The 20,177-nt window shown below is 50.2% G+C and overlaps 1 protein-coding gene across 1 annotated transcript in view; it reads right to left on the bottom strand.

Moving 5' to 3' along the window:
* Positions 1–20,177, bottom strand: part of OTOG (otogelin) — an 82,624-nt gene that overhangs the window by 27,061 nt on the left and 35,386 nt on the right. Inside the window, exons 24-34 of the mRNA XM_039236740.1 lie at positions 18,787–18,894; positions 18,283–18,421; positions 16,546–16,680; positions 16,110–16,256; positions 15,684–15,803; positions 13,671–13,787; positions 12,507–12,663; positions 9,698–9,724; positions 7,102–7,269; positions 2,730–3,008; positions 636–753 (exon numbers count right to left, since the gene is read on the bottom strand). Coding sequence (XP_039092671.1) covers positions 636–753; positions 2,730–3,008; positions 7,102–7,269; positions 9,698–9,724; positions 12,507–12,663; positions 13,671–13,787; positions 15,684–15,803; positions 16,110–16,256; positions 16,546–16,680; positions 18,283–18,421; positions 18,787–18,894 — 1,515 coding nt within the window. The remainder of the gene's footprint in view (positions 1–635; positions 754–2,729; positions 3,009–7,101; positions 7,270–9,697; positions 9,725–12,506; positions 12,664–13,670; positions 13,788–15,683; positions 15,804–16,109; positions 16,257–16,545; positions 16,681–18,282; positions 18,422–18,786; positions 18,895–20,177) is intronic.

The raw sequence follows: 20,177 nt of genomic DNA, 5'->3' as shown, positions 1-20,177 counted from the left end.
TCCACTGGGATTGAGCACTGCTTCACCCCTCCTTATGGCACAAGGCACATGAGCCTGCAAAGAGACTGTGCACGGGAGCACATATACCCAAATATGTGTGTGGCACACTTTTGCACACACCTGCCACCTGCTCCTCAGACCAAGAGGGAAACATGAACAAGGTCTGGTTATGCACACACTTGTGCACAAATTCACACATGCTCCCAGGTGCCTGCATTTAGGCACATTGTCACACCTGCAAGACTTGAAAACATTCACACAGATACATATATATCCACGCAGAGTGCAGAGTGTCAAAACATCAGTGCATACACCTGCATGCGCACACAACCACACCAACATCCAGATACGCGCATCTCACATACATGTACATATGCACTGCTGTGAGGAACCACCCCCACACACACGGGGCCCAGCTGTATGGACATCATACACAAATCAGTAGTCACGCATAACCATGTAAGTCAGGTTTGCTCTGGTACACAGTTCCCCATACACAAAGCGCACAACACATGTATTCACAAGTGTACACACCTCAGTACATGCTCCTGCCTGTGCCTGTAGATTACATGCCCACTTACACATGCGCATGCTCAAACCAGTGATGTACACACCTTGACCCCATGCCCCCTCACCTGGGCACATCGCGGCAGCCAGCTGCCTGTGGGTCCCGGCAGGTTTGGAAGCAGGGGCTGGCACAAGCATCATAGCGCCACTCACAGACGGGGTAGGCAGCCCCTGAGGGTTTGGCATCTGGAAAAGTAACACACCCCGAGTGCCGAGACTGGGTGAGACTGCACACCAGCTCAGGGTCAGGTGACAGAACACAGAGGTAATCTTAGCTCTGCCCATCCCTACCCTGTTCCATGCAAGAGACAAATGGACGCGTGTAGGAAAAGTAAAGAAAAATGAAATGAAATGAAATGAAATGAAATGTAATAGCATATAAAAAAATAAACTGTATTCCTGAGAGTTGGGTGCGGTGCCTGGGTTATGCCTGGGATGGGGCTCTGGGAGCTTGGTGTAGGGGCTAAGAACCCCAGGGCGGGGCGCTATAGAGCAGGCAGTTGTAGCAGGGCATTGAGGCATTAAGGATTAGCCAAAGAGAAGGCTGTTAGCCAAACAGACCTCTGATCTGTCCATAAGGCTGCCCCGCCCCTCTGGGACCGTGATGGGCAGGCTTGCTCTGCACCCCTGGGACCCTGGTGGCTAATGATAGTAATAATAACAAAAACAACAGCCAACCCCTGAATAGCACCAAGCACGACATTCAACATCTCACAAGTATTTCCTTTTTAATCCTCACAATAATCCTGTGATGCAGCACTATTTTTATCCCCATTTTATGGATGAGGAAATTGAAGCATGGAAGATGATGGGAAAATTAAACTCTCCCAGAAGAGATTTCCTCAGAAAAGGTCCCGTTGCCAGTGCCTTGACAGATGAGGAATCCTCAGAGGAAGTTTGTGGACAATGGGGGACTTGGAGGCCTACAAGACTCCGGACCATCTTCGCAGAAGTGACTAGTCTCTGAAACCATGGCTTGAGCAGGGAGATGGGGGTGAGCTCTGCAACAGGCCAGAGAGAGCAGCCCTTTCTGGACCCCTCTCCCCACACTGCTGACGACTGTGAAGAGATCTGCTTTTCTAAGATCCTTGAGACTAGAACTGAGAACTTACCTTCAGGGAGCACCTACTATAAGTCAGGCCCAGAGCAAAACCCACAAGATGCGACCAATCCTCACAAGAATCTTATGAGGCAAATATTCCCATTGTACAGAGTTGGATGGTGGGGAGCTCTCTTCCAAGTGCCAAGGTCTAGGGTCAGGATTTGAACCCGAGGCTGTCTGGCTTCAAAGCCTGGGTTCATTCCGCTCTGTCTTCCAGAAAGGGACCCAAGTTCTGCCATTATAGACAGTGAGGAATCTGCCCTGGGTGGGGTTCATTGGTGGACCTATGGATGACCACTGAATGTAAGAATGAGCTGGCCCAGGCCTGGTTTGTAGGGGAGGTGATAAGTGAGGAGGCTGGCTGGAGATACGTTTATGCATGTATGTAAACGGATCCATTCAGGTGGCACAAGTTACCCTCACAGGCACAAACATACAAGTCCACATGCAGGGCAGAGAGGCCTGCCTGGAGTGGTAGAGAAATTGTGATCACTTCCTCCAGGGAGTAGGCAGTGATCAAGCACTTGGGGGCAGACCCACTTGGCAAGGGGATGGCAAAGCCCTGGAACCCGTTGGCCTCCGCTGGAAAGCGTGTGGAGCTGCCCAATACTGCCCAGGGTCCTGGGCCTGCCTTGCGGGAGAGAAAGACTGCTGGATCCTCAGGCTGGCGCCCCAGGGTGCAGTCTTGGAACTCACGGGGCAAGCGTGTGTCCCCATCAGCAAGAAACCTGAGCCAGTAGGCTAAGCAAGTTGTGGCCGGGAGCACTTTTTGCCTCGCTTCCATAAAGGCTGCCCTATTTTTAGACCAGGTAATTGGCCTGTGGGGTGGACAGGACCCAGGAAGCTGGCTGGGCCCCAAGCCCTACTGCCCACGGCTCCCTAGGCCACCAACATGGAGGTCTTGCCACCTCCCATCTCTGGGGCAGCACCCAAGGGTGATCTCCCTGAGCCAGGCGAGTGGGAATTCTGCTTCTTGAGGGCAACTGGAAGGGTGTGGTGGGAGAGGGTGGGAAGGGCAGTCTGATGAGGGGCTGGGGGTGATGGCAGAGTGGACACCTACCCAGGAGGCGGAAGAACGTGCCCCGGCGGAACACCTCCGTGTGCTCATACAGCCGCAGGACCAGCGTGGGCCCCGACACATAAAGGAAGGACCCAGGCTCTGCCAGTGACTCTAGGGCCACTAGGCCTGCCCGCCACGTCCCCCGGTGCAGTGAGAAGGAGGCGTGGTGGTGGAAGGCGATGCTGCTCTGCCACTTAGCCAGCTCCACAGACCCATTGGCCGTGACGTGGAGGAAGAAGTTGGGTCTGTCCGCTGCCTCCAGGGATACCACGTCCGGGTCTGCAAAGAGCCAAGTGGGTAAGGTGAGTGCAGACAGGGGTGCAGGTGGGGCGCAGAACCTCAGTGACTCAGGACAGCAACCGCCCCGTGGATTAGCTGGGCCCTGCTCCTCCAGGCCTGCCCACCTACTTCTTCCTGCCAGCCGCCCCTCTGTGCAGCCCGCCTCTCGCTGAGGGAGGTGGAAGGTTAGATAAGCCACCAGCTGCCAAACCTCGGGGAGGTGTCTTCCTCCCACCTTCCTTCCCTCCTCCCTCTGTCCTTCCTTTCTCTCCATTCTCCCTCCCTCTCCCTCCCTCCCTCCTTTCTTCCCCCTGCAAACCTTTTGAGGGCACTCTGTGTGCTAGGAGGAATTCTAGACGCTCGGGATGCAGCAGGGAACAGACTGACAGAAATGGCTGCCCTGGAGGAGTCACATTCTATCGGCTCTACTGGACAGGCTGGGGTTTGGGGATGTGCCAGGTGTCAGTGACCCCACCTGGTCCTGCTTCACACAGGATCCCGGAGGGTCAGAGCTGGTAGACTGAGGGGCATGTTGAGTCCAAGCTACAGATGGGAAAACAGTGAACCCGAGAGGAGAAGGGGCTTGCTCTGAGCCCCACAATTGGTCTCTGCTGTCCTCTTTCTTGTGTCCACAAAGGCCCATTTCTAGAAAGCAGGGCTTGTTGCTGGGCAGATAACCCCCAGCCTAGGGCCCTGCAGGTTTTGTCAGCCCCGAATCAGGTGCCCAGGGGTCCTGGCCTGTCACAGCCGGCTGCGTTGTGGGCTAGTGACTCGACGTGCCAGGCTCTTGTGAGGGGTAAGCAAGATGGTGTACGTGAAAGACCTAGCGGGGGCTTGGTGTGTCTTCCCTCCCCGCTCATGTAGCCCCGTTACACATCCCTGAGCAGCTGTGAGAAGAGAGGAGGCACACGGACGAAGGATTCATCGTCAACAGTAATAACAACAACTGCTATTTACCAATGACTATGTGCCAGACATGATGCTAAGCAAGCCTTCTACCTGCTGGTTTATGAAATTCCAAGAGAGCCCTGGGAGGTGGCAAATTCATTCTCTTGGCAGCTCATGTTTTCTGAGGGCCCACCATGTGCTGGGTGCTGTTCTAGGCACAACAGGAAACAACCCCCCCCCCCAAAAAAAAATCCCTGCCACGATGGAGCTTATATTCAAGTGGGAGGAGGATAGACATAATAAACAACTAAAATCTATACTAGGTTAGAAGGCGATGATATTGTTATTCCCATTTTACAGATGAGGAAAGCGAGGCCCAGAGTCTCACTGATGGTGGACGAGGGAGGCAGGATTAGGAGCCCAGGCAGGTGAAGGCCAGAGCTCAGGATCTTAACCTCTGCACAGTTGGCCCCAGGGATGGGACCCAGGAGCGGGTGCAGGGCAGCACAGAGGGGTAGGGCGCTGTGTACCAGCCCAGCTCTGTTCATGTTCTCGGGGTGACCTCAGGCAAGCACCTTCCCTCTCAGGGACTCGCCCTCCTTCATCATAAAGGCTGCTCTCAGTCTAGATCAAAGTTCTCAACCATGTAAGTCCTCCTGAGAGAGGAGAGGCTGCAACCCAGACCCAGAGGTAAAACAGGCTTGTGTTTTACCTTAAATATTCATATGACTTTTACCTTCCATTCTCTAAAAATTATTTCTTTTTAAATCTCTCTTTGGGAGGTAGCATGGCACAGCCGTTCAGATAAAGGACTGGCTGCTTCACTAACTAGTGAGACATCTTTGGGTGGATTACCTAACTTCTCTGGGCCACAGTTCTCACATCTGTGACTTGGGAACACAACAGCACCCACCTCCTAAAACTGACACGAGGTCTACATAAGTTAGTATATATGAAGCACCGGGAGCAGTGCCCAGAACACGGCAAGTGCTAAGAAGGGTGAGCTACTATTATTAATAAATAAGTAATCTCTTCCCTAAGTCTTCAAGTAAAATTGACCCTCCCCTGTGATATGCCAGGCTGTGATTTGTGTCCCTGTAGTATATTCCAACAGGCCATCAGAACTCCCAAGAGTGATAGGCTCAGGCCTGAATGACTGCTGAGTCTTCCCCTCTGTGACATTTTCTGCTCTCCATTTCTTCCCATCAAAATCTTTCCCATCATTCAAGGCCCAGTTCAAGGGACACCTCCATGCAGCCACCCCAGATCTCACTTAGAAGGCACATTCTCTTCTGCTGTCCAGTACCCTGGGTATGGTATAAGGGAAGGAGCACAGGACAGGGTAGGGGTGGGGACAGGCGTCCTCACTGAGCCCTGCTCCCACCTGCCCATGAGACCCAGGCCTGACTGAGGTGGATGGAGGCTGGGCTTCACAGCCTCTTCACTCTGAGGATCCTGTCCACAGTGATGTTCTCCAAGGACAAGCTACCCTGGGGTTCTGCTTAACACGGTTTTATAGAAAACCACTGGAAAAACATCACCTCCTCTGGACTATTTCTTACTGGACTAACATGTTGAATGGAGAACTAAGCAGATGATCTACTGCATCTAGAAGGTTGTAAGACATGCTTCTTAAAATAGGACCACACACGGACCTGGGGATTAGGAATGTTTAGGAAGGAAGTGCTCCCTTTTGGGTGGTGGGGGTGGCCCAGTCCTGGGCTTTCTTGGATGGTGACGTGATTCCTCTTGGCACCTCCTACTGTCCCCCTGGCTCACACCACCGTGAACATCACCCACAGTTGGGGATGCTAGCTGTGCCTGGGCCTGGGCAGGAGCTGGAGGGTCCCTCCCCTCTTGAAAGCCCTTCCATGGCTCCCCGCTGCCCTCAGAATAAAAGCCCAACTCCTGAGCTTGGTTTACAGGCGGTCTCTGGCTTCTTCCCCCCCCCCTCAAGGGAACACCACTTATTCTGAGAAGCCTCTCCTGACTCCCCAAGACTAAGTTGGGGCTCCTCCCAAGTGTTCCCACAGACATTAACTGCCTTTGATCATGTCATGTCTGTCTCCTGGATGGGACTGTGGACTTCCTGTGGGCAGGGATGAGTCTCTTCCATCTCTGATGCCCCAGCACCCAGCTCTGTGTCTGGACTGGGAATAGAGTCCAGTGAAAGGGAGGGAGGGGATGAGGAAGGGAGGCAGGGATGAGGGTGTGGGGAGGGGTCCTCATAACCAGATAAACCACTGACCCTGAGAATCTGAGAATTTGAATCCTTAGACTGGGATGAACTCTCTGAGAAGCATCTTGGTTCACGGTTCCAGGTGATGCCAGGACGGGCCACATGGACTACCCCTGGGGTTAGGGAGAGACTGACCAGATGGGGCCAGCAGGATGCGGGGGTAGATATGCTGATCACAGAGTCCATGCACACTGGGACACACAAATGGCCACAGAAAAGACTTCCTAGCACTGGTTAAACTGAGGCCTTGGCTGGCCCAGGGCCCAGCAAAAATACCATTCAGGGGTCTCTCTGCACCAGGCAAGGCTCCGGTCACCCCTCCAACATTACTGAACTCCTAAGGGAGGACAATGCCCGCTAAAGCTAAGCTTGTCCGGTGTGCGGAACTTTTGAGACCCCAAAGGTTAAAGCGGGTTCCAGGGGTGTCCCCATCTGTGTAACCTGCCAAGAATTCAGGACCATAACTTGAGCAAATTGAGAGCCTCCTCCTCCATTCACACAAGAAAGTCCCACTGGAGTCGGCACATCAGCCAGCTCCCCTCTGGTACTTAAAGTCTATGCAGTCTCAGGGATGAAGGGGAGGGGAGGAGGAAGAAGCAGGAAGAGATGGGGGCGGGAGGGAAGAAAGAGGGGGAAGAGAAGAGGGGAAAGAAGATTGAGGGCAGGCAGAAGGGGACGAGGAGAGGGAGAGGAAGTAGCAATTATTGCTGCCAGGGTTTTCTAGAATACAGCAATGTTGTAAAGCAAGGTACAAATGTCCTGTTTTTTCCAGGGAGAAGAGGGAAGGTACCTCTTCGAAGAGACTAACAGGTTGACCCAAAAGGCTGTCTCAGTGGGAAAGGGGCACCTGTCCAAACCCCACTTTTCTCCAGCTACAGCAGATTGCTTAGGGCCTCAACATCCTCCCCTCCTCGGGCAACTGCCTCCCTCCACCAAGGGCTGGGTGGGGCTGGAGATAGGCCTTACCGTGAGCCTTGGCCTTGTATAGTGCAGCTGTCAGCAAGAAGTTCACAATGTCGCCTGGAGCCACGTCCTCTGCGCTCACTAAGACTATGGCACTGCCCGCAGCCTTGGTGGCCACCAGGACCCTGCCGCCTGCCACGCTGGCCAGTTGGTAGGGACCCTTACCTAGTGCTGGAGAGAAGAGACCAGTCGTGAGCCCTGCCTCCCTGGGCTTTTGTGCACCCCCGATCCTGCCAGAGGTGGGGAAAAGAGAGGGTGCGAGAGAGCTACTCTTGGTTGCTTCCCTCACCCCAGATCCCTGGGAGCTTGACTCCATGAGAAGGAAGGGACGTAAACTCCAGGTTGTCAGTCCCTGATGGGAAATGACCCTCTGCACAGTGCCTGAGCAATTTCACAAGAAGCCTGAGGACAAGGCAACCCATGGGACACCTCCGCCCACCCACCACCACCAAATGTCTCTCCGTGAGCCTGTCTCAAAGCCACTGCTCTATCTAGGGTCATCTCTAGAGCTTAACATCAGACCTGGTCTCTGCCCACCCAAGGCCCGAGGGACGACAGGAAGTCTTGGGCTCAACATTAGTGTTTACCTACCTATCTTGAAGTATCATTTTTGTGTCTCTTGGGTTCCAGCAGTTGTTGGTGTAGGTTGGAAAGGGTCCTGGGGTCTCTTAGACCATTGCAATAATCTTATAACTGACCTCCCTGCCTCTGGTGTGTCCTTCAGCTTCCGGTGCTTCCTCCCCACAGGTGTCTGAGTCACCTTTCTAATCACACGCCCTGCTGGGACTCATCAATGGCTCCCTATTGCCGTCAGGATAGAATCCAAGAGCCCAGACTGAATTCAGGGACCTCTGCCTACTTCCTCACACCCTTGCCTGGCCACACTGAACTTCTCTGGCTCCTCCTTGAAAGAGCTGTGCAGTGTTCTACCTCACGCCTGTCCTCATGCTGTCCCACCCACTCGGACTAGTCCTCCCTGTTTTGTGCCTGGCAAACGCCTACTCAACCTTTGGGGCCCCGCTCAAATGTCACCTCCTTGGCGAAGCTCTCCCTGTACCCTCTCCCGCCACACACAAACGTCATCCCTCCTCCTCTGCGCTCTCCCAGCCCTCGGAGTGTGGCACATACTGATCACAGCTCTTATGATGAGGATCGTGACAGAGGGTCCCTGTCTGCCTCCTGGACCCAGACGGGAAATGGCCAGCACTGCACTGCTAAATGCATGACAATAAGCTCTCAACCAAACAAACAAAACCCCGATTTGTAGCGTTTGCTGATATCCGTGGTGTGAATGCTCATGCCAGTGGTCAGTTTCAAACTACAGACTGAATGCGGAGTTAGGAGCATACAATGGTTTCAGAGAGCCGGCGTGGGCCACCACACCAGTGCAACAGGCCTTGTTGACCGCTGATTCTCCAGCACCCAGCAAGGGCCTGGACCAGAGAAAATGTTGGTAGAAGAGCAGAGCAAGGAATGGATGGGTGGGTGGGTGAGTGGGTGGAGGATGCTAGAAACAGCTTGTCCTTTGCCAGTTACTGCCACCCAAAATGCCACGGAAGGGAGAAAACTCTGCTCAGAGCTGTCTTGCTGAAATGTCTTTGCCTGATGTCAGACAGACCTTGTCTGTCCCAGGGACTGCAATTCTCCTACTTCAGATTCGTTCCTATAAGAAATGCTTCCTTGGAGTCAGGAGGAAGTTCCTGGCCATCAGGAATCCCTAGGGGCTAACTGTAGTCACTGCTTTATATTGCTTTACCCTGGCCCAGCTCTCCTCTCTCAGACCCCCTGACTGGTATCCTGGTCTCTACTCAGTCCCCCTCTATTTCACTTGCTATACTCTGCCAGCGGGACATTTCCCAGACCAAAATCTGGTAATACAGGAAACTGAGGACAAAGCCTTGGGCCTATATCCACATAGGCCTGCTCCTGGCATGGTACCTCGGGAGAAGTCAAAGGTGAATGACACCAAGGACCTGACGAGCATCTAACTCTGCCAAGATCTGACTTTCCATCCCATTGCCCGTGACCCTAGTGATTAAACTGAATAATGAGCTCTAATGCTGGGCATTAACCTTCCTTGGGCCTTTAGTCATGACCTGAGTTTTCACCCCAGCTAATGCAGAAGTTGGAGCATTATCTTGGTCCCCTGTGACCTTGGCTAAATTTGAAGATGAATCTGACAGTCTGAGCCAAGCTACAGGTTTTGCCTTGGCCATCTCAGAAAGAGTAGTTTGCATTTGCCTTTGCCACTTAAAACTTCAGGAGACCCAAGAAAATATTCCATGGGCCTGATGAACTAGACTGTGAAGGCCGCAGGGTGGCACACTGTGCAAATGGGGTTTTAACTTCCTAGTGAAGCTGCCCTGGGTGAGAACAACTCCTGGGAAGCTGGCCTGGCCTGGACTCTAGACAAGGGCTGCAGGAGCTTCTAGGGACAGAATTCTGGGTCATGCCTGGTCTCTGCACTGTCTGGGTTCTGTCTGCATGGTGGGGCTCCCCTTTGCCCCATTTCACAGCTCTTCTGGGGGCCATCAAGGCATCAGGGCAGGGGTGGCAGGGCCTCAGCCTCCCAGACTCTACTTGGGGAAGACGGGCTTACCTTTGTTAAAGAAGTCACAGTCATACGCTGAAAGAGAGAGAAGAAGACTTCTTGAGAAGCCTGGAACAGAGGCACAGAGGCACGGCCCCTAGCAATCCCAGCTGTCCCAGATTTGGCTTGCCTCCCAAACCCCAAGATTTAGGCATGGTCACTGGATTCATACATCTTAAGGTGTAGGAAATACCATGGCTCCTCTCTGTATCCCCAGCACAAAGCTCAAAGCCCAGCCTAAAGTAGGCACTCGGCATGCATCAAATGAATGAATGGATGGATGGATGAATGAGTTAATGAATGTTAGATAGAATGGTGTGTTTTGCGCGGCCCCAAGGGGCAAGGTTAGAATCAAGAAGTGGAAACTCCAATCAGAAATGTTATAGCAGGTCCTGGAGGAACACAAGCGCAAGACAGAAGTTGGTATTTCAAGAACCTTGGGTGGAAGGGAGCCAGGGGCCTCCAGGATCCAAGGCTTTTTCAGGCCTCTGGGTATAGTTTCCACTAGGTTTTGACACGCTCCTCCAAGTGTGTGCTCAGAGCACCCTCTAGTGGCCCAGCCAAGCACCACAGCCTATTGCCCTGGCACCTCAGCCATGGATTCTTTAGTCCATTGGGGTAAACTGGGGACCCTGCAGGGGCATCTAAAGCCAGAAGCAAGGCCATGAGCAGCCAGTTGGATAGACCTGGTATAAAGGCTGAGGAGGATTCTCCCTCGGTCCTAGGCATGGTCTAAGAGGGCCACCAACTCTACTCCATATCCCACTGCATTTGGCATTGACCTCTAGAAAGAGAGCACTAGCAGTCAGATTGACCCACCATGTGGCTATGGGAAAGTATTTATTTTTCTTCACTTGTTGACTCAGAAGATTGAACATGAGAATTAGATCTCAGAGCCTCTGGTTTCAAGTGTGTACCAGGTCAGGGAGAGATAGTCCAGAAAAGTCAGACCTGAGTTCAAATTCCATCTCTTTCACTCTTCAACTGTGCATACTGGGACAAGTTACTCAACCTCTCTGAAATGTAGTGCCCTAATCTGTAAGATGGGACTGCCACTAGTGTCTGCTCCATAGACTTGTGAGGTCTGGACTAGGGTAAGGCAAATGCTTACCTTGGGTGCAAAATGTAAGAGGGCGTCAAAAATTTCAGTATTTAAGATATATAATATTTTAACACACTGTTAAAAAATTTTTTAAGTTAATGCAAAAATATCCATGATAAATAAAATATCAAAAAATTTAAGTAAGGACAGGATCAATGACAGCGCCTTGCCGAGTCACACTGGATCCTGAGGCTGAAGGGAAAATCAATAATATTGATTCTGTCATTACTTAAAACTTTGATATTTTGTCCACCGATGCCAAAGATAGTTTTGCATTAAGTTTCAGTTTTTAAAACAATTGCCTTAACATGTGATTTATCTCCACTACTGAGTTCTTGGTGCCCCTTAAATCTTGTATCCCAGGTGAGGTGTCCCTTAGTTCACTCTAGTCCTAAATATTAAATGAGTTAACACACAGAAGGCACAAGGCCCGGTAGACAGTGGGTCCTTGTAAATATGTGTTCCCTTCTCCTTCATGAAAGATTTTTATCTGAGAAATAGAGGGAGGACCACTGAGTGTCCACAGAGCATCTGCAGTGGGAGGGTCTCAGAGGAAGATGGGCAGAGAAAAGGGAGACCAAAGGCAGATTCTGTTCCATCTTCTTCCTAGGGTTATCCTGCCTGGAGCTCTCAGGGCTCAGGACATGCCAGCCCTGTGTCCCCATGAAAAATGACAGCAACCTCAGTAATAGCATAGAGCGCTGTGCCAAGGGCTTTACATGTGTCATCTCATTGAGAGCTCACAGCACCCTGCAAGGCAAGTATGGTTCCCTCAACTCTCATTGATGAGTCAGAGTGTGAAGAACATGCCCCAGGCCACCCCACTTGGTGACCGCTAACCCAGAGTCTGGCCCCAGGGCCGGTGTAATAACCACTGCACCCCAAAGTGAGGCGTAATTGCGCCAGGAAGATCAACGGTATGCAGGAACAAATAATAAATAATAAGTTAATGAGTAATTTAACTTTCTGCATATTTTATTTAATTTTTAAAATATTTACTTTTATATCTGTTTTATGATACACATTTTCACTACTAACAGTATATCTATGTACATGTGTCTATGTATATGTATGGATTCGTGCTGGAAATATTCTTACTGGATAGGAGCGGACAACCCAGGGCATTTACAACCACCATTGTTCTAAATAAACTGATGTCTTGTGCTGCCTCTGATGAGGCCTATGTATCTTAGCTGGCAAAGGGCTTTCACATTCCCTGTCCCATTTAATCCTCACAATAAAGCTGGTGGGGCAGGTCTTCTCCTACTTTTCGGATGAGAAAATTGAGCCCCGGAGAGGTTGGGTGACTTGTTAAGGCCATTTGCAAATGGTGAAGGCCACACAGCTTGTAAATGGCAGCTGTGGGTCTAAAACCCAGGGCTCCTAACTCTTCTGGCAAAGTGGTTAAGGGCACAGGTCTGCAGCCAGACCATCTGAAGACGAGCCCTGGATCCACCGCTAACCTGTGACCTTGAGCATGTTACTTAATCTCTGTCTCTGTCTAACCTGTTCCCTAACTGAAAACAGGAATAAATGGTCCTACTTCATAGGGTTTTGTCAGAATTCAATGAAAGATACAGGCAAACCAGTATCCAGTTGGTGCCTGGAACATACCAAGTATTCACTAAACGCTAGCCAGGCAGTGATGGCACCCCACAGACCTGCCCACAGGAGGGTCCCCATTCCCTACCTTGGCTGATTGGTCTGCATACTCACGGCAGAGGTGTGGGGTCCGCCAGTCCACAGCCATCCCATGCTGGCAGCACTGGTGGGCATAGGCAGACACGCTGGCACAGAAACACTCACAGTCACCACCCTGGTTGCACCCACATGTGTCTGTCAGGCAGTTCGAGTAAAACCAAGTGACATCGACCTGGGGGAGGTCAGAAGTCAGAGGTTTGAGAATAGTTCCCGAATGTTAGCTCTTCAGCTTCCCACTTAGCCTCAGGAGTGGCATAAACATGAAGGGGTCACAGGACAGGGCAAGCTGCCCAGTGAGGTGAGGGCAGACAGGTGGCCTTCCTTCCAGAAGGAAACAACTCCATGGCCCAGACAAACCCCACTTTTGAGAACTGAGCTCTTACCTTCCCCAGGCCTGTACTATTGGATGCAAGGGCTAAGGATGTGGCCGAGAAACAGATGTGGGGTGTGAACTCCCAACCAGGGCCAGAGACAGCGCAGGCCAGTCCGACAGCAGCCTTCAAGGCCCTGGAGGGGACTATGCGAAGCTAAGCGCCAGCTCCCCTGTCTCCTCTGAGGGCAGAACGGGCAGCAGGCTGATGCCACAGCATGAGGGGGTTTTGTTCACTGTTCAGAAGAACTTCTTCATCAGGAGGAGGAGACAGATTGGGACAGGTTTGAAAAGGGCATGGAAGGGGCACCGGGGGGGGGGGGGGCTCAGTCGGCTGAGCATCTCACTTTGATTTTGGCTCAGGTCATGATCTCATGGTTCGGTTTGTGGGATCAAGCCCTGCGTGGGGTTCTGTGCTGACAGCACGGGATTCTCTCTCTCCTCTCTCTGTCCCTCCCCAACTTGTGTACATGTGCATGCAAACACACCCCCCTCAAAATAAATAATAAAAAAAAAATATTCTCTCTCTCTCTCTCTCTCTGCTCCTCCCTTACTCTCTCTCTCAAAATAAAGGAGTGGCATGGAAGTTGTTTGTCTGGCTGTCTGTCCTGGGTCATCTGGGAATCTGGGAAAACAGGACAGACGCACCTGAGTTGGCTGGAGGTGGGGAGTTGGCACAGGTGGATCTCCTTTCTAGACCTGAGGTGCCTCTTCTGAGCCATGGGTTGTGGGGTAGGGGATCTGAGAGCAGAAGGGATCCTGGGAAGGTGGGGAGGGGATCAGCAGGGCTGAGGCTGGGCTCCACTCACCACGGGGTGGCAGGTCTCAAACACCTCACTGAGCAGGATGCTGCACTCCTTTCTGGCAAATGGTTCCCGGAGAGGATTCAGGACACATGTGTCCCAGGGGTCAAGGGTATCTGGGCACTGAGAGGCAAAGGCAGGCCTGTTGATCTCCCTGTCTCTACAATGTCTATTGCCTGGTGTGGTTGACAGACTCTTAGACTGACTCCCATGGTCCCTGACTCCTGAGGTTCAAGTCCTTATATAATCCCTTCTCCTTGAGTGTGGGAAGGACTTATGAAAGCTTCAACTTGACAAAAGAAGGCTAAGGTGATGGGATGGACATGGTCATGTGTATGTGATTGCATTTTTACGTTACATAAAATGGTGGAGCCCATCTGTCTGGAGTCTCTCCTTTGCTGGCTGTGAGGAAGCAAGCAGCCGTGTTGGAGAATCTCACATGGCAGGAATGGTTAGTGGTCTCTAGGAGCTGAGGGTTCTCTCTGGCCCACAGCTAGCAAAAACACTGAAGCTCTCCGTTCTATGGTTGCAAGGAACTTAATGGAACTGACAATCCCCCAGGTGGGGAATGAGATACCTCCCTAGTCAAACCTCCAGATGAGAGCTCAGCCCAGGCTGACACCTTGGTAGCAGACTGTGATACCCTAAGCAGAGAACCAAGTCAAGCCCCGCCCTGACTCTTGGCCCACAGAAACTGAGATAATACATGTGTGTGGTTAAATGTTGCCAAGTCTGTAGTAAAGTTGTTACACAGCTATAGATAACTAACAACTAATACAGACTTCCCCAGTGTCTGCCAGGCCTCTTCCATTAGGCCTACATTCTCACCAGAGCCTTCCCCCCGCCCCCAGGATATGCCAAGGGGATTACCAAGAGAGGAACAGCAGTAGGGGGATCAGAGGAGGGGAGCAATAAAAGTTAGTCACCCTCTCTACTTCTCTAAAATGGGAGTGGGCTAGAGCACACTCTTCTGAGGCTATAAGAACAGCCTTGTCCCACCTCAAGATTACACTGAGCTCCAAGCCAGGACTATGTTCTGACCTCAGGCTACATAAGCTCATCTTCCTCTGCCCTCCAACAGAGAATTAGGGACCTACGATGACCCAGTCCAAGAAGGGCAAATATATAACACTCATATCACTGCTGTCTGCTGCTGCACTCATGGCAGACATAACAAATCAAGCACAGTTCTCCTAGATGAGCCTGACACAAGTCTTAGGTATTTCTCAGCACAGCTTCCCAGGCAACCTCTTCTGACTGATCAAAGTTGTCGTGAGAAGTCAAATCCAGTCACCATCCCTCTCCTGGCACTGCTCCTTCACAGAGGACCACAGAGAAGATGGAACTTGGTCAAGGTCACCCAGCAAGTCACTGGATGACCCAAGACAAGAACCTAGGTCTCCTGCTCTCAGTTCAGTGCCATTTAACCCCATAGCTCACAGCTTGGGCACCTCAGCCACCTTCCTCATTTCTCAACTTGCAAGGCCACCTTCCTCATTTCTGCCTCTGTTAATGTTATCTTCCCTCTCAGAGGCTTTCTCTCTGATACATGCATCTTTCCAAAAATGGCCTATCCTTTAAGTACCACCCTACTCCCACCTCCTTCAGGGAGCCTTCTCTGATTGCCTCAGTCCACATGGGTCTCTCTTGGATTGTCCTCTGGGCCAGACCTAGTGCCAGGCACTGGGGACACAGAAGATGGGTAAATGGTCATGTTTCAACAAGTCTTATCTTCCCTGGCAGGCAGTCATGTCTCCTAGGGCAAAGGCTTTGTCTTCTTTGCAGCCTCTACCTCCTGCCAGGGCTTGATCTGGGGCACAGGTGCAGCCCGATTTGGGAGATGGGTGGTACGTGTCCACAGGCCGCAGGACAGAGTCTAAGGCTGGGGATGCTGGGTCAGAGTCCGGCAGAGCAGTTGCAGGAGCAGCCTCACAGAGGAGCAGTCTCTGACCCGGGTCCCCTCAGAACTGGTCAGGGCCCATATGAGTGAGAGAGGGAGTCAGCCTAGGAAGGCTTTACCTCGACTGCAGCCCAACTGCTGCCGAACTCCTGGGGGTTAGTTAACTCTAAATTCTCCGGAGTCCTCATCTCATTGATGGTTTTTAAGTCAAAGTTTCCACAGAGTCCGGCCAGCTGGCCCTGAAAGAAGAGAGGACATGGCGGTCATCTGCAGGAACACCAGGGATGAACCACTGGCAGAGGAGTCATCATGGGCCCAGGAATCTGTCATGGACCCAGAAGCAACTTCTGGGGTCACTATGTAAAGAGGGATAGGAGAAGAGTCAGAGGAGAAGGGCACAGAGTGAGGTGGGGGCAGACAGGACAAGAAGTGCACTGCTCCTGGCTCCTTGGTGACAGTATAGTTCATGCAAGGATGCACAGGGGCTTAGATCAGCCCCAGACAGGAGCAGGGGCCCCCGTGAGGGTCACTGCTCATGCAACTACCTGCCACTGTGGCCCAGCCTGGATGTGCACCGTGGTTCTCTGGTCCCATAAGAGGGTGATGTGCTCCCTTGGGAAATGCACCAGAGTGAAAAACCCTGCTTGCCAGGTGTGGACCTCCTGCTTCTCATCCAGGAAGCTCTCAGGACTCTAGGGGGACAGAGACAGTCATTCCTGAGGCTCGAGTGTCCCCCAATACTTGGGTCAGTGGGGCCCGGCTCTAAGTCACTGTCCAGCCCTGGGAAATCATGCCTCCCTCATGTCCTGACATTGACCTCTGTGTTCTTAACTCTGACCAAGGAATTCAATCTGGGCTGCTGACTCAACGGCTCCAAGAGAAACTGCTGTGGTAAGGAAACCAGTCCCCAGCCCTCGTCTGCCCCCGGCCCCTGTTAACATACAAATTGTCTGTACAACCTTAACCTGCACCGGGCCTTACAGGATTTCCTGAGTCATCATCAAAGATAATGAGTGAGTTCCCAACGTTGATGGAAATAAATTTCCTGCAGATGATGCCAGAGCTGTAGCAGTCTACATTTTCTACAATCACAGAGAAACTGAAATCCGATGTGCTCTGAGGAGAAAATAAGTCAGTTCATCAAGCCAGGGAGGGAAAAGATCCATGCACAGGTACAGAGGTAGCGGGACATGGACTCTGAGGTGGCTTTCAATCCACTTCTACTTCTTACTAACTGTGTGACTTTGGGAAACTTCAGTTCTCCAAAGTTCAATTTCACGTAGTCATTTCCAAAAAGGATCTGATGGATGGAGAATGAATGAATGAATAAATAAATGAATATATAAGAGGGATGATTGATGCTGACAGGGGTATAGGGACAGAGGTACTGCCTTATATCCATGGATGATGGCAGTGTAAGCCTTTTTGGAGGGCAAAATTTGCAAGCACTGCATACAACTTTTTATAGCACTTCTACCTACAAAAGTCTAAAAACACATCCACAAAAGGATTCATTGAGCATTTAAATATCAGCAAATGCCCATCAATGAGGGGATAATAAAACACACTAGAGCATGTCCTCTCTGTAGAATTTTACAGAAAGAAGAAGATATATACTGACTGAATGAGATCATGACTAGGATATGTAGTATTAAACAAATAAAACAAACTGCAGAATTCTATCCACGTAAACTAAACAAAGTGCATGTGTTCATGTGTGTATGTCTGTCTTGTGGAAAGTGATCTTGCAAGATTCACATTTAACATTATGAGCAGGCAATGGAAACAGAAGAGCTGTGAGGGGAAATACTCATTTGTAACATATGCTTCTATATTGTTGTAAACGTCCATGAAGAGCACGGATTATCTTTGAAATTTAAAAATTAAAATGGGTCAATAATCTGTTTCATGGAGTTACAGAAATTATGTGAAAGACCCCAGTACAATGCCTGCCCCATAGATAAGACTCATTCCATAAAAGGTTTCTCATTATTATTATTATTGCTTTACTATTATATAATGTGACAGGCCCTTGGCAAAACCAAGGTCCCCTAGGTGTGAATCCGGCACTCTCCCACCTGCCCTCTTGGGACCCCTCTTCTCCTTCTGGAGAGGATCCTGTGTCTACTATGCCCCCCATCCCACACCACTATCCCTTTTCCTTCCCATAAGCTGACGGCTTTAACACGTGACTCCTTAAGCACACCGAACCTCCCATCAGATTTCTTGGTTAAAACCTGACACCAGCTCTGCTACTGCCTAGCTGTGTGATCTCAGGCAAGACACCTAACTACCCTAAGCCCAAGTTGCTGCATCTATAACATGGGGCAAATATATTCTACTTCATAAGGGTGATGTGAGAATTAAGTAAAACAATCCACAAAATTTTATCAGGAGACCACTAGGTATATAATAAAAGCTTAGAAAACATGAGCTCTTATTACAGACAGAAAAACCATTGGGACCCAATGTGGCAAGGCTAAAATGGTGAGTAGACAGGCAGTGGGGTGTTTTGTGCCTGGTGAGTTCTGTCTAGCCCTGAGCCTGGTCCTCAGCACTTCTTTCAGTCTCTACCTAGCCATAGCCCCAGGTAATTACCCACCCACCTAATCGTGCATCATACTGGAGTCTAGACTATCACTGTGCCTGACGGGTCCTCAGCCTCAGCTGCCTTGGGTCCCCACAGGGCCAGCCTAGCAGACACATCCAGGAGCTCACCTTGACCAGGTGCACTTTGCATGCCCCCACGAAGTCAAAGGGGAGCCCATCAAACGTGCGGTAGTGCCGGTCACCATAAGCCGTGCAGGTGGAAGCGCAGGGGTGGAGAGCACACTGGAACGAGCCCTGCTGGCACACACTGAAACACAGGTGCCACACCAGCTCTCAGGGCACACCCCACCCACACGGAATACCCATGACAGAGCCATTGCCTGTAGAGTTCCCCTGTGTGCCTCTGAGTTAGGGAGTCACAAACACCATCAACCTCCACCAGAAGCCAGCAGGTCACAAACTCACATTCACGTTAACATTTACAGAAACATCCCCCAAATTTCTTTCTATGCATCACTTGTATATACACAACCATCCCTAAATAACACACAAATGTGCAACATGAGTATGAACATGGTGGAAAGGGGATGCTGGCCCATACTCATGATCATGCATCTCATATCCGTCCTCATCCCCAGCAAAAAGCAGAGTGTGAACAGTACCCTCACTTACCAGGTATGGCAGGGAGACATGACCTGGTCCCCAGGGAAATATTCCTTCCCCTTCCAAGTGCATGGGCAATCTTCTGGCAGGAAACATGCATCCCCGTGTCTGAGTAAGCTGTAGGGACACAGCAAGCAAGTGGTCAGGAAAGCACACTTCCCATATCTGTCATCTATAGAAGACCCTGAATCCACGTGGATACTGTTGGGGGGCGGGGGGGGAGGTCTCAGCATTTATGCCAGAAGAAACTGACCATGTACCCAACTATCATCCTGCTGCTGCCCAGTGGGGCTCAGAGGTACTTTGGTAACCGGAAAAACCAAAGACAGACTTGGCCCATGTCAGAAGCCTCTGCCATCCATCAGGAAGCAAGTCTCAGTTATACCAGCCACATCCCCCTGGCCAGGCTAGATGCCAATTGCCCCTTAGGCACTAGCTGTATATTAATAAACAGACCATGAGCAAGGGCATTGATGCTCCTACTCCAGTTGCTCATGGAACAACCAGTAGACCTGCACTGAAAGAAATGTTAATGGAAGTTTTTCAGGAAGATGGACACTCAGATCCACATGAAGAAATGAAATGCTCCAAAAATGGAAACTATGGTGACAGATAATTTTTGAAATTGTCTCTTAGTTTCTTTAAAAGATAATTGAGCATTTAGAGCAAGGTTAATGTCAATGAATTGTGTGGTTTATAATATACGTAGAAGTAAAATGTGGAACAATAATAGTACAAAGGATAAGGAGTACGTAAGTGAAAGTATAGTGGTATAAATATTCTATATAAAGTGATAAAATATTAATTTACAGTAGACTGATAAATGAAATACGTCTATTATAATCTCTAGAAAAATGCAAAAAATAAAAATGCCAAGATACATAGTTAAAATGAAGTAAGGAAAATAAAATATAATATTAAAAATACTTAACCCCCCAAAAGGAAAGAAAAGATGAAAAAAACCCAACAGAACAGACAGATAACAAAGAACAAGATGCTAGTATTAAATCCAATCCAATTACATTAAATCCAAATGTATAAACTCTTCAATTATTAAAAGTGAGAAGCTGTAACACTGGCTAAAAAAGCAAGACCCAACTATATTCTGTTTACAAAAGACACAATTGAAGTAAAAGCACAGATAAGTTAAAAGTAAAATTGCAGGAAAAGTTACCATGCAAACATCAGTTATAAGAAAGACGGAGTGGCTTTATCAACGTCAAAGTAGACTTCCAGCCAAGTAGCATAAACAGCAATAGGAGGGATATTTCATGACAACGAAAAAGACCATATATTGAGAGAAGGTAATAATCCTAAATGTGCATGTACCAAGCAACAGAGTTTTAAAAACAGGAGCAAAAACTCATAGAACTAAAAGGATAGAGAGACAAATCCACAGC

This window comes from Hyaena hyaena, unplaced genomic scaffold (genome assembly GCF_003009895.1).
Source record: "Hyaena hyaena isolate Hyena2069 unplaced genomic scaffold, ASM300989v1 scaffold_116, whole genome shotgun sequence".
NCBI lineage: Eukaryota > Metazoa > Chordata > Mammalia > Carnivora > Hyaenidae > Hyaena > Hyaena hyaena.
Note: the sequence above shows the minus strand (reverse complement) of the source record. Positions and strands in the feature narration are given on the sequence as shown.